At 37.6% G+C, this 16765-nt stretch overlaps 2 protein-coding genes across 2 annotated transcripts in view; both read left to right on the top strand.

Annotated features, from left to right (window-relative positions):
* Gcn5 (Gcn5 acetyltransferase) overlaps positions 1 to 2590 on the top strand; it is a 98235-nt gene extending 95645 nt beyond the window's left edge. Inside the window, exons 15-16 of the mRNA XM_071663753.1 lie at positions 1537 to 1627; positions 1899 to 2590. Coding sequence (XP_071519854.1) covers positions 1537 to 1627; positions 1899 to 2101 — 294 coding nt within the window. The 3' untranslated portion in view covers positions 2102 to 2590. The remainder of the gene's footprint in view (positions 1 to 1536; positions 1628 to 1898) is intronic.
* A 9256-nt stretch (positions 2591 to 11846) lies between these two features.
* The window catches only part of LOC139749601 (protein C-mannosyl-transferase DPY19L1-like), a 49526-nt gene continuing 44607 nt past the window's right edge, over positions 11847 to 16765 (top strand). Inside the window, exon 1 of the mRNA XM_071663714.1 lies at positions 11847 to 12238. Coding sequence (XP_071519815.1) covers positions 12088 to 12238 — 151 coding nt within the window. The 5' untranslated portion in view covers positions 11847 to 12087. The remainder of the gene's footprint in view (positions 12239 to 16765) is intronic.

The raw sequence follows: 16765 nt of genomic DNA, 5'->3' as shown, positions 1-16765 counted from the left end.
CTGAAAAATGCAGTAATTTGTGACACAAAGTGAATTCTCATTTAGAAAGGGGAAAAAGTTTATGTTGTTCATAAAAACTAAAAGGATGATTCAGAATGAAATTAGAAAAGGAAATAAGATAACCAAAATAAATACCAAAAGAAACTGATTCAAAAAGAAAGGATCACTGTGTTAGATGATGAGAGCTGAGGGAATATTCTGAATTTAGTGAATGCCAGAGAAATGACAAGCAAAAATAGCAACAGTGGCTGTGACAGAGTTAGGATTGGAGGTGATGTGGGTGTGCAGGAATATCTTAATTCGATATGTGGAGGGTGATGAAGTGAAGTACTGTAAGGCTGTTAAGGTAGTGGACCATGCTGTAAGGATGTTGAAGGAAGGTAAGGAGGTGCCAGTATGTTTTCCTGCAGTGTGTGAAAAGAAGTAAAATAAGGCTGATGTGCCTTTGGACACACTGGTTAAATAGTACCAGAGTATAAAAGAAAAGCTGTCAGGAATGAATGAAATTACTGTATATGAATCAGTTTGATTGATAGTAAAGTGACAAGGGGAATGGTGCAGTGAGAAATGAGCAAGATAGAATTATAGGAGGATTTGATTGTGTCTGGTGTTACCACAAAAATATTGCTAAAAAGTTCACTTGTTGGGATAAGAGTTGATTTGGAAGAATTGTAAATGGTATATGAATATATGAGAAAAAATAGAAGTTGTAAGTATTTTTGTAATTGGATTTTTTCAGAGTATAAGGTTAAATTGGAGAGACCACTGATTTTTTATGTAAATCTTAGTCATGTGCCATAGACAGATTTTTCATTTTAACAGGTAGTGAAAGTACAGAATTATAATTGTTTGCATTTAACAAGCTTGTTATGACTATAACATAGAGGTTAGAGAAGTACAAATGTTTTGGAAGTGCTTTTAGCAAGGATGATGGAATGGAGGTTTAAGTACAAGGGGGCATTAAATGGCATACAAAGATCCAGATTTTTAAGTAAAGCAGTGAAAGAAAAACACTTTGTAAGCCATGAAATGTATCTAGGAATGAAAAGAATGGTATATTAAGTGCTTTTGTAAACATAGTCCTGTTGTTATTGAATGGCTGTTTGAGTATGTGAAACTGTTTTTTTAAAAGTTTATACTTTTGTTAAGGTTGATTTGAGAAATGAGAAATCAGAGGAATTTCCAATAATGTGTACCTAGGGATACTTAGGATGAGATTTTGCCATGAGGCAAGACTAGCATTGGTAATCTAAAATATGTAAGTTTTGATGTGGTGTGGACATGAGGATAGAGTGTGTATTTTTGTGAGGTATGTAAGAACAGATAGTGATGCAGATCACAGGTGATGTGTGTATGAAAGTGTAATGGAATGCTCATGTCAGGGATGTTATCATAAAGGAAGCTATGAATGTATGGAGAGAGCATAGCATATGGATGAGGTTTTGCATGAGTCAGAGTGGTAAACTGAGTGGAAAGGTGCATAGGATATTGATTTGAATTTTGTAACTAAATTTGCAATGATCTCTGCGTTAACAGGTAAAAAATCATGCTGCAGCCTGGCCTTTCCAAGTTCCTGTTGATCCAAATGAAGTGCCTGATTATTATGACCATATTAAATATCCTATGGGTGAGTTTTATTATTTTTAGGGGAGATCATATGATTTAATATCATAAGGATAATATTAATAGTCTGGTCAAAGATTTTAACGAAAGAGTGCTGATTGTCGTTATAGGATGAATTTTCATACAGTTCTTTTCAAAAGTTATTTAGCCATAAACTTCCAAACTTACTAAATGTCTTTCTCCTCCTTTTTCTTTATACCTTACTAAATAGTTTATTACTGTGGTATTTAAGTGTAATTATGATGAAATGCCCAGAGTATTCTTTACATTTACAGACTTGAAGACCATGACAGAGCGCCTGAAAGCAAATTACTATGTGAATTCTCGACTCTTCAATGCAGATATGTTAAGGATTTTCAGAAACTGTCGCTTCTACAATCATCCAGAAACAGAATACTACAAGTGTGCAAATAATCTGGAAAAGTATTATATCAACAAGGCAAAAGAACTAGGACTCCTAGAAAGCAAAGAGAAATAGCAGATAATAGTTCTAAAAGTTTTTTTGATAACATTGGAATACTGGTTGGGTATCAGGAAAAATTTAATCAGCCTTGTTGTCACATGAAAACAAGGAAGTGATGAACAAATGCATTTAAAGAACCCAGAATCTTGAATAGCAGAATTTTTTTATATGTGGTTATAGTGACATGCTTAATCATAAGAGAGATTTATAACATATATGATTTATATGAGAGGATACTTTTTGCAGCAAAGTAATATATATAGGATAAAAACATTAATTCATACTTATAAAGTAGATTTAATACTGTATTGGTTGATACTGAATGTTGGTCATAGGATATTGCTTACAATATTATAATTGTGATGCACTACCTTTCCATACCATGGTATTAGATCTAATTCGCTGGAAAAATTGGTTTAGAACATGTTTAGTTTCATGTGGTTTTCCATGGAATTATCATTAATTGTCTATTGTATTAAGAACTAAAAATAAATGTTGATTAAGTATGTGTTTTTTGTGTACTTTATGGCTTCATACATATATCCCTGGGGATAAGGGAGAAAGAATACTTCCCATGTATTCCCTGCGTGTCGTAGAAGGCGACTAAAAGGGGAGGGAGCGGGGGGCTGGAAATCCTCCCCTCAATTTTTTTTAATTTTCCAAAAGAAGGAACAGAGATGTGGGCCAGGTGAGGATATTCCCTCAATGGCCCAGTCCTCTGTTCTTAACGCTACCTCGCTAACGCGGGAAATGGCGAATAGTTTGAAAAAAAAAAAAAACATATCTGGATATAGAAAAGAAAGAGTATAACCCACATGTACATCCCCTGTGTGTTGTAAAAGGTGAGTGACAGGGATATGGGGTACTGGAAGCCTTCCATTCATGATTTGCCTTTTCCCAATAATTGGAACAAAGGAAAGAGTTAAGAAAGGATTTTTCTTTGAAAGCTTGGGTCGCATGATATTTTTCTAAGGGGATTTAGACATGAGATGAGGATGACACATTACACAGAGATGGAGGGAATTTTGCAGTGGAAACTAATAATGATAGAGAGATGATTGGAAATGGGCAAGTGGAACACTAAACCAAGTGCAAAAAATAAATAAAGGAACATGTTGAAATGGCCTGCTATGTGAGAGGAGGTGGTAGAGGTGTAAAAGAGTCAAGAATATTGACAGTACACCAGCAAGAACATTTAAAGAAATTGAAGATGAAAGCTAATAGATCTGACAATTTGAAGTCAGACTAGTATAAAGCATTACTGAATAGTTAGACATGTTGGGAAATACTGGTGAAGCTTGAATAACATAAGCCAGACAAATGAAATCTCAGGTGAGCAGAGAGCTTCAAAAACAATATGATACCAGAAATAGAAAAGCTCAGAGCAAAAGAACTAAGGCCAAATGCATTCATAAATATAAGTTTTATGTTAGGAAGCACTGAAAAACAAGCTGAAAATCTCTTTTATGCATGGTGAGTCCGAAGAGAATCGGAGTGGATTTACAGATGGAAGATGAATTGAAAATTTTATATTTATTCTAAAATACTCTATAGAAAATTGCTATAAAGATATTTGATTATGTTAAAAGAAAATAGATTAACTAATATATGAATGAATTACAAAGTGCACCCAAAAGTAGACATAATTGGAAACATCTGCAAAAGATTCCAAATATAGTGGTTATGAAATTAAAAAAACAGAATTTGCGTGTGTGGACGTATGTATATACATGTGTATGGGGGTGGGTTGGGCCATTTCTTTCGTCTGTTTCCTTGCGCTACCTCGCAAACGCGGGAGACAGCGGCAAAAAAAAAAAATTGAAAAAACAGAATTAGACATAACAAGTGGGTTAAGACACGGATGCCATGGGTATACAACATTTTAAACTTTTCTTGCTTGTCTGTCATTTCCCGTGTTAGGAAGGCAGCACTAGAAACAATGTCCAGAGGCAAGTAAAAAAGTAACCAAATGTTAGGTTTCATAGAAACATTACAAGGCACCAGAAACAATTCTCTAATAAGACCACACCTGAAATACACATTCCAGTTTTGACAACTTAAAGCAAGTACAAAGACGCACGACAAAAAATTGATACCTTCCCTTAGAAATCTGTCTTAGGAAGAGGCTAAAACGATTGGATCTCGTCTCCCTTAAAAAAAGTAGACAGTGGCGACTCCATTCAAGTGTTCAAAATCTGAACAAGTTTGATAAAGTAAACCACAATAATCTTTTTGAAGTACAAGAAAATGCAGTTACCAGGACAAATGGAATAAAATACAAAGATGAAAGATGTAGTACGGACGTGGAAAAAATGCTTTTCCTATAGGTGTGTTGAGCACTGGAATAAAGTTACCGTCAGACGGAGTAAATGCTAAAACTATAAACATCTTCAAAAGTCGTTTAGACAAATATTCTATAAATTTAGGTTTGAGAAAAACGCCAGAAATAAACTATAAATGACAGCGTTACCGGGGACACTAGGAGGCTAATGTGCAGCAACGGGGAGTCGGTGATAGCTTAAAAAAAAAAAAGACAGCGGAATAACATTTTTTTTTTTTGTCATATCTGTTTTCTCTTTTTCCAGACAACCCAGTCGTGGGCCAATTAGGCCTCCTATGTCGTCTTTCTCATGTAAACTCGTTTAAATTTCCACCCTCCTTCACAAATCATTTATAGCTCATGTCTCGCATCCATACTGCATTACTAGAACACTATACCACAAACATACCCACTCATATGATTATACAATGAGTTATGGATTTTGAAGTTGAATACTTTGACGTAAGCAGACTTTTCCTTGTTTCTCCATTTTCTCTTTCATTAAACTCTCTGTACGTGAAGTACGTCCTAACTTTAGTCTGTGTCTGGAATCTCCAACGTAAAAAAATGCACATAATGGGATGATACATTAGGATCATAATATAGTATGGTTCGATATAATGATTTCGCTATAGCACACACCTAGATTACCTTTGCTATCGTTGTTATTGCTATTATTATTATTATTATTATTATTATTATTATTATTATTATTATTATCATTATTATTATTATTATTACATAACCTGTCGCTGTATAAGTGTGCCGAGCAGAACACGGGAGGTGCTGATGCTGTCCAGTCCATGTCACTGCAAAGTTGCCAACTTAGCAACTTCGTCGCTATATCTCGTATTTAGCGCGTTTTTCGGCTCCTTTTTAATATTTGAGGAAATTCAAACATTAATTAAAACGTGTAAATGTGATTTAGGAATTTCAATCGAAAGCTATTAGAATAACAAGGAAAGTAATACAAATATTGCACGTGATTCATTGTCATCGAAATGAACATGTTCGAAAACATTTTGAACAGGTTCAGTTTGATTGTGTTCCGAGGCCTTCCCCTCCTCCTCAAATACCCGGTTCACTTCAAGTTCAGTCCGACTCTCGCTGGCGTTATAACTATCTGTGAGCCATTAAGGACAGTAATATTACTGGTTGTGTGTGCGTGCAGGATATTACAATGAACGAACACAACATTTTAGAGCAGAGTAGTTGAAAAACCCTAAATATGAAAAGTGATTTAAGAAAATTAAATGGGGATGACACAAAATGTCATTGAAAGTACTGCCATTGTCCGTTGTCTGCCAGACCTAATGACATTGAAGGACACAGCAAAACAGCTTAACACAAGAAAGCTGAAGAGCCATTCAATACTCGAAGGCAAACCACAATTCCTATAGAAACAAGTGAGTGATGACGTACGACAGACTGAAGAAACTTGATCACTATTTATCGTAGAACTGTTCCTTCATTACGTCCTGTTGATCATCTCAGAGAGCTGTGCAAAACGCGATTTGCAGACAGTGAAGGATGTAAGAAATTAAAGTTAAACAGGTCGAAGTGTAGTGCAGTTGAGTGCAATGTGATTGCCCCGCATTTTAACAGTGATTTGAAGTGATATAGACAATCAGAAGTTTAGCCTCGAAACTGATAACTGATGAGAGTAATGACAATACGGTAACGAAATTATTGGGTATCGTTATCCGGTTGTATTCTGAATGTAGGAAGATTGTAGATACTTTCTTAGAATTTGTTGAGCTGACTGACTGTAATGCTCATGGGATATGTGATGCCATCAAGAAAGTCATTGAAAAATAATAGGTTGGAATTACAAAATCTTGTTGCAATTTGCACCGACAATGCTTCTGTGATGACTGGTGTTAACAGTGAAGTGGATGATAAACTCAAGTTCTGTTATCAATCATGTCGCACGTCAAGGAGCAAAAATAAGTCGAAGAGCATTTCATTGGGTCATTTTAGTAAGTTTAGCGCCTATTTATCACTTTTCGGGAATGTAACTCCATATAAAATTCTGAATTGGCAACTTTGGCCATGTCCCTTACAGTGTCAGTCGTCTGCTTACAAATATGCATCAATTGCCTCATTTATCACTCGTATTTCTTACACTTCTGCCCACTTGAATTAGTTCCTTCTGTGCTTAAGTGTCCAGCATGTACATCTACTACATGAAAGTCAGCTTAGGATACTGAATACACATGAGTATGAGTCCGGCAATTCAGATGACGCTCAGCGTAATTGCTTACATGACAGACACACTAGCATGTTGACTGTAAAGAAGAAAAGTATATGTATGAGGAAGTCCTTTTCTTGGCCATCTAATTCAAGGATGGTGATGCATCTCAGGAGATTGACATACGTGAGGAAGGAAGATGATTTTCCATTAAATCTGTAATTTCCACAACATTATCCTCCCTTTCATAAATTTTAAGATTACAGGAACAGAGAAGACGGCAGCTTCTATTTTATTTTGGGGAGGGGCTCACTGGAGTGAAAGCCAGTGATGTGAAGGCGACGATACAGCTCACTACAGTTCTGTACAAGTCTGAACAAAATGGGGGGATGAGCCCCCAGGTTTTAAGAATAAAGGTCACCGCCATTGTCAGGAGTGTTTTCCTTCTCAAGATATGGAAGATCATGTTAAAAGAATGAAAAAAAAAAAAATATGAATAATCTTCGTTCATGCCTAAATGCCACATTCCAAGAATTTTATATTACGTAATCAATCAGAGTTATTCTGGTACACATATGGTCGACAAACCGATTTAAGATTACCGCAAAGCACACATTACTTGTTAACTGTTTTAATGTTTCCGTGAAATTAGTTGATTTTTCATTTACACATTGCGCACAGTTTACATAATTATGATATTCACAAAACCACCTTGTTCATAGAAATGAATGTAGTACTGTTGAGAAATATGTTACATGTGGGGCCCCGGGCTGGGGGAGGGGGGACGAGGATGCGTCGACCTAACATCCAGGTTGGCCAATGATTTCTTGTCGTCTCTGTTTTCCTAATTTATTGTGCTTCCCTGTTTTATCAACATTTTTCATTTTTAATTAAAAAGATAAATGATCCTCATTACATCTTGGCCATTATTCAGCCTCTGCCTCCCAGGTACTTATAACCGGCCACACGTACGTGCATCAGCCGGTGACACGACCACTCTCGTCACCACCCTACCTCACACACCTGATGAATTAATATTAACCTGACTCGCATTCATACAAGATATTGCTCTGATATTATTCATTAGGTTCTTCACTTATTCGTACACCAAAATTAAATGTCACAGAATACAGTATTGTGGAAAATGGTGTAACATATGGATGGTTTAGCATTGGACAGATGTGAATGCTTCCGCTTCAGGAGAGTGTGTAGCCGCTCGGCCGGTCGTGCTTGGGTGAAGGATAGATCAAATTGTATTCATTTTATTTTGCAATGTTCTTCATTATGATCTGACCTAATCATGAACAAATGGCTACCTATATATTGAGGGAAAAAAAATAGGAAAAACTGAAAATGCATCTCAAGTTTAGTCACGGCAGCTAAAGAACCACAATTAGCATGTAAAAAAAAAAAAAATGTCCATAGAAAGGCAACAAAGACTATGCCAAAATTAAGGCGAACAGAGTTTCAGGGAAAGGCTACAAGCTTAAAATCTGTCCACCTTGAAAGAGAAAAGAGTGATGGGTGACTCGATCACCACCTTTAGGTTTTTGAATAGATCGATACTGCGGATAGTGAGCAGTTCTTCAAGAAATGTAGGGATGGAGCAACCAGAAGACATAACATGGAAGTAACAAACATGTTAAATGAGAAATGCAAAGCAGTACTTTAGTATTATGAGAGCAGTGGATGAAGAAACATTTGACATAGTTTATGCAGACAACGTACATAAAAGTGAAATGTATCATTATACTCAAGACATGGGTTCCCATGAGTTTGAAAACTTACTTCTTATACATAAAAATTAAAGATAGATATCAAGTAATGATATTTGTACTGTACAGGGAAGGGAGTTTTGTTGCACTCATGGGGCTCAGTCAATCACTCTATCATACATCTTATACCTCTCTCTCTCTCTCTCTCTCTCTCTCTCTCTCTCTCTCTCTCTCTCTATATATATATATATATATATATATATATATATATATATATATATATATATATTTATTTATTTATTTTATCATACTTTGTCGCTGTCTCCCGCGTTAGCGAGGTAGCGCAAGGAAACAGACGAAAGAATGGCCCAACCCACCCACATACACACGTATATAAAAACAAGTCAACACACACACATATACAGATGTATACATATGTATACATTTCAACGTATACATATATATACATACACAGATATGTACATACATACACATGTACATAATTCATACTTGCTACCTTCGCTCATTCCCGTGAATATATATATATATATATATATATATATATATATATATATATATATATATATATATATATATATATATATATATATATATATATATATATATGCCCTGTCAATGGATTGAACCAGGGCATGTGAAGCGTCTGAGGTAATCCATGGAAAGTTCTGTGGGGCCTGGATGTGGAAGGGATCTGTGGTTTCGGTGCATTATTACATGACATCTAGAGACTGAGTGTGAACGAATGGGGCCTTTGTTGTCTTTTCCTAGCGCTACCCCGCACACATGAGGGGGGAGGCGGTTGTTATTGCATGTGTGGCGGGGTGGCGATGGGAATGAATAAAGGCAGACAGTATGAATTATGTACATGGGTATATATGTATATGTCTGTGTGGGTATATATATGTATACATTGAGATGTATAGGTATGTATATTTGCGGGTGTGGACGTATATGTATATACATGTGTATGTGGGTGGGTTGGGCCGTTCTTTCGTTTGTTTCCTTGCGCTACCGCGCTAACGCGGGAGACAGCGACAAAGCAAAATAATAATAATAAATAAATATATATATATATATATATATATATATATATATATATATATATATATTTTTCATACTATGAGCCATTTCCCGCGATTGCGAGGTACCGCTAAGAACAGAGAACTGGGCCTTACCTGGCCCCCTTCTCTGTTCCTGCTTTTGGAAAAAAAAAAATGAGAGGGAAGGATTTCCAGCCCCCCCCCCCCCGCTCCCTCCCCTTTTAGTCGCCTTCTACGACACGCAGGAAATACCTGGGAAGTATTCTGTCTCCCCTATCCCCATTTTATTAGAGTACAGAGCCGGATGTGTGGATCAGGTGTTTGCTTTGAAGAATGTATGTGAGAAATACTTAGAAAAGCAAATGGATTTGTATGTAGCATTTATGGATCTGGAGAAGGCATATGATAGAGTTGATAGAGATGCTCTGTGGAAGATATTAAGAATATATGGTGTGGGAGGCAAGTTGTTAGAAGCAGTGAAAAGTTTTTATCGAGGATGTAAGGCATGTGTACGTGTAGGAAGAGAGGAAAGTGATTGGTTCTCAGTGAATGTAGGTTTGCGGCAGGGGTGTGTGATGTCTCCATGGTTGTTTAATTTGTTTATGGATGGGGTTGTTAGGGAGGTGAATGCAAGAGTTTTGGAAAGAGGGGCAAGTATGAAGTCTGTTGGGGATGAGAGAGCTTGGGAAGTGAGTCAGTTGTTGTTCGCTGATGATACAGCGCTGGTGGCTGATTCATGTGAGAAACTGCAGAAGCTGGTGACTGAGTTTGGTAAAGTGTGTGAAAGAAGAAAGTTAAGAGTAAATGTGAATAAGAGCAAGGTTAATAGGTACAGTAGGGTTGAGGGTCAATTCAATTGGGAGGTGAGTTTGAATGGAGAAAAACTGGAGGAAGTGAAGTGTTTTAGATATCTGGGAGTGGATCTGGCAGCGGATGGAAACATGGAAGCGGAAGTGGATCATAGGGTGGGGGAGGGGGCGAAAATTCTGGGAGCCTTGAAGAATGTGTGGAAGTCGAGAACATTATCTCGGAAAGCAAAAATGGGTATGTTTGAAGGAATAGTGGTTCCAACAATGTTGTATGGTTGCGAGGCGTGGACTATGGATAGAGTTGTGTGCAGGAGGATGGATGTGCTGGAAATGAGATGTTTGAGGACAATGTGTGGTGTGAGGTGGTTTGATCAAGTAAGTAACGTAAGGGTAAGAGAGATGTGTGGAAATAAAAAGAACGTGGTTGAGAGAGCAGAAGAGGGTGTTTTGAAATGGTTTGGGCACATGGAGAGAATGAGTGAGGAAAGATTGACCAAGAGGATATATGTGTCGGAGGTGGAGGGAACGAGGAGAAGAGGGAGACCAAATTGGAGGTGGAAAGATGGAGTGAAAAAGATTTTGTGTGATCGGGGCCTGAACATGCAGGAGGGTGAAAGGAGGGCAAAGAATAGAATGAATTGGAGCGATGTGGTATACCGGGGTTGACGTGCTGTCAGTGGATTGACTCAAGGCATGTGTATGGGGGTGGGTTGGGCCATTTCTTTCGTCTGTTTCCTTGCGCTACCTCGCAAACGCGGGAGACAGCGGCAAAAAAAAAAAAAAAAAAAAAACAGAGCCGGCAACTATCTCCTCATTTGTAAAGGATACAGAACATGTAACTGTTTCCTGATTTTTAGAGGATACAGAACCTGTAACTGTTTCCTCATTTATAGAGGATACAGCACCTGTAAATGTTTCCTCGTCTTTAGAGGATTCAGAACCTGTAACTGTTTCCTCATTTTTAGAGGATACATAGCCTGTAACTGTTTCTTCATTTTTAGAGGATACAGAACCTGTAACTAACTTCCACATCCTTTTATATAAACTATATCGCCATGGCTTTATTGTTTCCTGGGAGGGAGATCATGTTCCAGTACCGTACACTGTTCCTTCAAACCTTAGACTCTGTTGGCCAGATCCTCTTCCCTCTGTAATCAATATAATCATGCTCTTCAACAACTTGTGTTCGCCGACAATGTAATCATGTTCGCCGACTGAATCAATTTTTTTTGGCGTTTAAGGTAATGACTAGATTTGACTATGCACTTATCACAAGCTCTTATACATGGAAATGTTTGTTTGCAATTTCACGTGTGATGAATATTGGAGTGAGCATTTTTAGTGCTTAATTAAACCTTTAAATTGATTTATAGTATCTAGCTTTTATCACTGAACATTGAACTTGATAACTTAGAGAATACGACCTTAAATCAGCCTTGGTCGCACTTTGATCTAGAATCCAACATAAGATAATCTTTTAGTAATCTTGGCAAAATAACATACATTAAGTTTCAATATCTGTCTCCGTCAGCATTTGTGTTTTTATAATATTCTATTATCATTGTATCATCCTCCTCATTCCAAGATATTTTTATTCAGAAAAGAACGATATTATTTTATCGGCCGTGTTCTCGTAACCTCAACTGAATTGCTAATGTGAGTGTGTCCGTGCGGTGTGTGTGTGTGTGTATGTGTGTACACCATTCTTGTGTTGGGTATTAAACTATTGATAACCCAGTCAGTGGTACCGTCATCAGTAACGTGCAAGAACATGTACGTTCAACAACATTTCAATCTTTTCCGACGCCTCATAACAAACCTTACTTAGTAGTGATAATGTGAGGTATATTGAGCAGTGGTGAAGGTGTGGTTAATGTAGAAAATAGTTCCCATTCTCTGTAACTCATGATGGCCGCAAAGCACAGAAGGTACGTCGAGGAAGACAGAGGCTCAAAAAACAAGAAACATGCGAATTCACCAAAGGATAACAACCACAGCAAGCAAACCAGACAAGAAGAAGATAAACCTCCATCATTAGTCGTTGTCTTAGTGTGTGGTAAGATGAGAGTCATTAACCGTGTTATGTACATGTACTCTGTCCTCAGGGACTGGAGAGCTGACACTCATTTTATGGATGATTTCTCATGCTTAGAAATACGTAAGAATGTAGAACAGTTGCAAAGACTAACATTATAGGAAATAGTATTAATGACTTATTTGCTTACAGCAGTTGATACTCTGTGGTTGGGGTTCTGCTTGTTTGATGATAACTACCAATAATGTTTAATTGGTACATTGCTTAATTGGTGGTATTGACTAGCATTGTTAAATACAACTCATTTATAGGTCATAAAACATGAGTCAGGGTGCTACTGGCGCCCTAGGAGACAGTTGGTGTACATGACAAGTGTTGAGGGAGCAACCCAGGCCAGTAACCACACCTCCTCCTCCTCCAGCACCTCAGGCTGAGGTCAGGCTGAAGGATCTCTGGATTGCTCTCTTTATACCTTGTCCTGTGGGCTGCTGGAAGCACTTCTGTCCATTATCTGTTGGCATTATTGCTATTGAATATATTGTCAGTAAAATTAAGGTTGATATATCACATACAACTCATTCCAGCAATATGTATGCTCATATTACAATATTTCATTTGTCAGTTCCATCAGACTTCATCGACCATGACAGTCTGATCTTATCTTCCATTTATCATTAGTTAAAGATATATTTGTTGATAAAGGACATATGAAAATCTGTGCTTGAGTCATCATGTTAGAGATCAGAACAAAAGTTTACTATAGGTCTGTGTCACCATTAGCTTTGGGTATTGAGGGATTCTGTTTTGCAGTGGACTTATGGCGTTGAAAGAATGTAAATTATCAGTATGTTATATGACACTTATAGTTGATTTAGAGTGAGGGTTTTTACCTCTTACCCTCTCAAGTTGACATTCTCATGAAGTGGGCTGGACTTTGAATAAAGAGGAAATTGTGGGATAAAATCGCTTCGTATTCTATGTTTAGTGTGGAAAGAATTGATGAGTGCCACTGTCATCAAAGTGTATCAAGGAGAAGAGTGACATCTATGGGTCTTGTTGTTATTTGCAAATGACCATCCTACAAACAGCTGAGATCGAATGTTCACCCGGTGCTTGTGCAGACTCTGTACAGCTTCATTTTATTTGTAAATCAATTCATAAACTTATTGAAACCTGTATAGAAGGGAAGAAATCATATTACTCTTTGCACTATTGTCTATACAATTTTTCTATATTGAAGTGTGACTGATGAAACCATTTTTTTCTCTAGATGTGCCATGTTACACTGGAAATGGAGCATTTTTTTATTTGAATATTTCACAGTACAACTTGGTAACTACCAAGAAACCTGTGCCAGTAGGAAGGACCTGGTCCTCAAATAGTTGCCACACTTCAAAACTATTATAATGGCAACCTTAACAGCCTTGTTCCATACTGAAACTTAAATTATGTGATCATTCATTAACATTTCATAATGGTTATATATAAAGTAAAAATCATCAGTAATAGCAAATAATTATCTGACATTATTTTTTGCTAGGAAGCAGATTCGGAATCCTATTTTGGTTTTTCCAGACCTTTAAAATGTTGGTATTCCATCTGTATGAAATGAGAGAATTCCAGAAAATTAAGGTGTTAAATTTATCATAAAGATACCCAGTTCCATATATGGAAATGTGTCAGTTTTAATGCTTTACCATTTTCTCTTTGGATACTAATGAAATATTGCAGAAGGTTTATTGAACTTGGCGATTTATCAATTTACACTTGTTGAAACTGGCTATAGATATCGAGTGATTTTGTGTTGCAGTGCTAGTATAGTGTTTCGAGAGCTGTAGTGTTAGTTCAAGTGTGGTGGTAGAGTTGCAGAGCATGATTCAGAGCATTGCAGTTTATTCTCTGATATTTGATAAAGTGGTAGTGGTAAGAAAGATGGTGTTGATAAACATAAAGTTATGTGAAACATCAAAAATCAATAGAATTTATGAAGACCTCACCTAACCTCCCTAGTTGCTTGAAGATTTTTCTTAATTAATTCATTGTATTATATAGTATAGTTGAAATATATTAGTCACTGTCAGTATACACAATAGAAAGCCAAGTGTTGGGGTAGATTAACATATCAAATTGGTAGACTACAAATTAGAGTGAAAGAGGCAGTCTTATTGGTGTGAAGTTACATCAGATATCCCATACAGCAGGGTCAGCAAACTTTTTTAGAAATGCATGCCCAAATTGTGTATAATTTTTGGAACACATTCTTTGGTGTGCCCATAGAAATTTTGAGTACCATAATCTTTTTTGCTCTATCCCTCCACCTCCAGTTTGGTCTCCTGCTTCTCCTTGTTCCCTCCACCTCTGACACATATATCCCCTTTGTCAACCTTTCCTCTCATTCTTTCTGTATGGCCAAACCATTTCAACACACCCTCTTCTGCTCTCTCAACCATGCTATTTATTACCTCTTACACTTTCATTAATTACTCGATCAAACCCTTTCATGCCACATATTGTCCTCAGACATTTCATTTCCAACACATTGTCCCTCCTCAGTACAACCCTGTCTATAGTACATGCCTCACAACCATATATAATACTGTTGGAACTACTATTCCTTCAAACATAACTATTTTTGCTCTCTGAGATAACGTTCTCTCTTTTTACACACACTTCATCACTCCCAGAACCTTCGCCCTTTCCCCCTCCCTGTGACACTTCCACTTCCATGGTTTCATTCACTGCTACATCTTTTATCTCTTCATTTCATCTCCCAAGGATGTGATCATTACATGAAAGTGCATTTGGGAACTCATTGTTAAATTTTCCTTGTGGTTTTATGCATTTGTATTATTATTATTATTAGTATACTATGTCACTGTCTCCTGCGTTAGCTAGGTAGCGCAAGGAAACAGAGGAAAGAATGGACCAACCCACCCACATACACATGTATATACATACTCGCCCACACACGCTCATATACATACCTATACATTTCAATGTATACATGCATATACATACACAGACAAATAGATATATACATATGCACATATTCATACTTGCTGCCCTCAGCCATTTCCGTTGCCACCTCACCACACATGAAATGGCACCCCCTTCCCCCGCATACGCGCGAGGTATTACTAGGAAAAGAAAACAAAGGCCACATTCGTTCACACTCAGTCTCTAGCTGTCATGTGTAATGCACCGAAATCACAACTCCCTTTCCATGTCTAGGCCCCACAAAACTTTCCATGGTTTATCCCAGATGCTTCACATGCCCTGGTTCAATCCATTGACAGCACGTTGACCCCAGTATACTACATCTTTCCAGTTCACTCTATTCCTTGCATGTCTTTCACCCTCCTGCATGGTTAGGCCCCGATCACTCAAAATCTTTTTCACTCCATCCTTCCACTTCCAATTTGGTCTCCCACTTCTCGTTCCCTCCACCTCTGACACATATATCCTCTTTGTTAATCTTTCCTCACTCACTCTCTCCATGTGGCCAAACCATTTCAAAACACCCTCTTCTACTCTCTCAACCTCACTCTTTCTATTACCACACATCTCTCTTACCCTTTCATTACTTACTTGATCCAACCACCTCACACCACATATTGTCCTCAGACATCTCATTTCCAGAACATCCCCGCTCCTCTGCACAAATCTATCTACAGCCCAAGCCTCGCAACCACACATTTTTCAACGCTCCCAGAACTTTTGCCCCCTCCCCCACCCTATGATTCACTTCTGCTTCTATGGTTCCATCCACTGCCAAATCCACTCCCAGATGTCAAAAACTTCACTTCATCCAGTTTTTCTCCATTCAAATTTATCTCCTAGTTGATTTGTCCCTCAACCCTACTGTACCTAATAACCTTGCTCTTATTCACATTTACTCTCAGCTTTCTTCTTTCACACACTTTACCAAACTCAGTCACCAGCTTCTGCAGTTTCTCACATGAATCAGCCACCAGCGCTGTATCATCAGCAAACAACAATTGACTCACTTCCCAAGCTCTCTCATGCACAGACAGACTGCATACTTGCCCCTCTTTCCAAAACTCTTGCATTCACCTTCCTAATAGCCCCATCCATAGACAAATTAAACAACTATGGAGACATCACGCACCCCTGCCGCAAACCAACATTCACTGAGAACCAATCACTTTCCTCTCTTCCTACATGTACACATGCCTTTCATCCTTGATAAAAAGTTTTCACTGCTTCTAACAACTTGCCTCCCACACCATATATTCTTAATACCTTCCACAGAGCATCTCTATCAACTCTATCATATGCCTTTTTTATTTCTCACATACATTCTTCAAAGCAAACACCTGATCCACACATCCTGTACCACTTCTGAAACCACACTGCTCTTCCCCAATCTGATGCTCTGTACATGCCTTCACTCTCTCAATCAATACCCTCCCATATAATTTCCCAGGAATATTCAACAAACTTATACCTCTGTAATTTGAGCACTCACTTTTATCCCCTTTGCCTTTGTACAATGGCACTATGCAAGCATTCCGCCAGTCCTCAGGC

The sequence above is a fragment of the Panulirus ornatus genome, chromosome 1, assembly GCF_036320965.1.
Source record: "Panulirus ornatus isolate Po-2019 chromosome 1, ASM3632096v1, whole genome shotgun sequence".
In the NCBI taxonomy this organism is placed as follows: domain Eukaryota; kingdom Metazoa; phylum Arthropoda; class Malacostraca; order Decapoda; family Palinuridae; genus Panulirus; species Panulirus ornatus.
The sequence above is the reverse complement of the archived record's forward strand: the minus strand, read 5'-3'. Positions and strand labels throughout refer to the sequence as shown.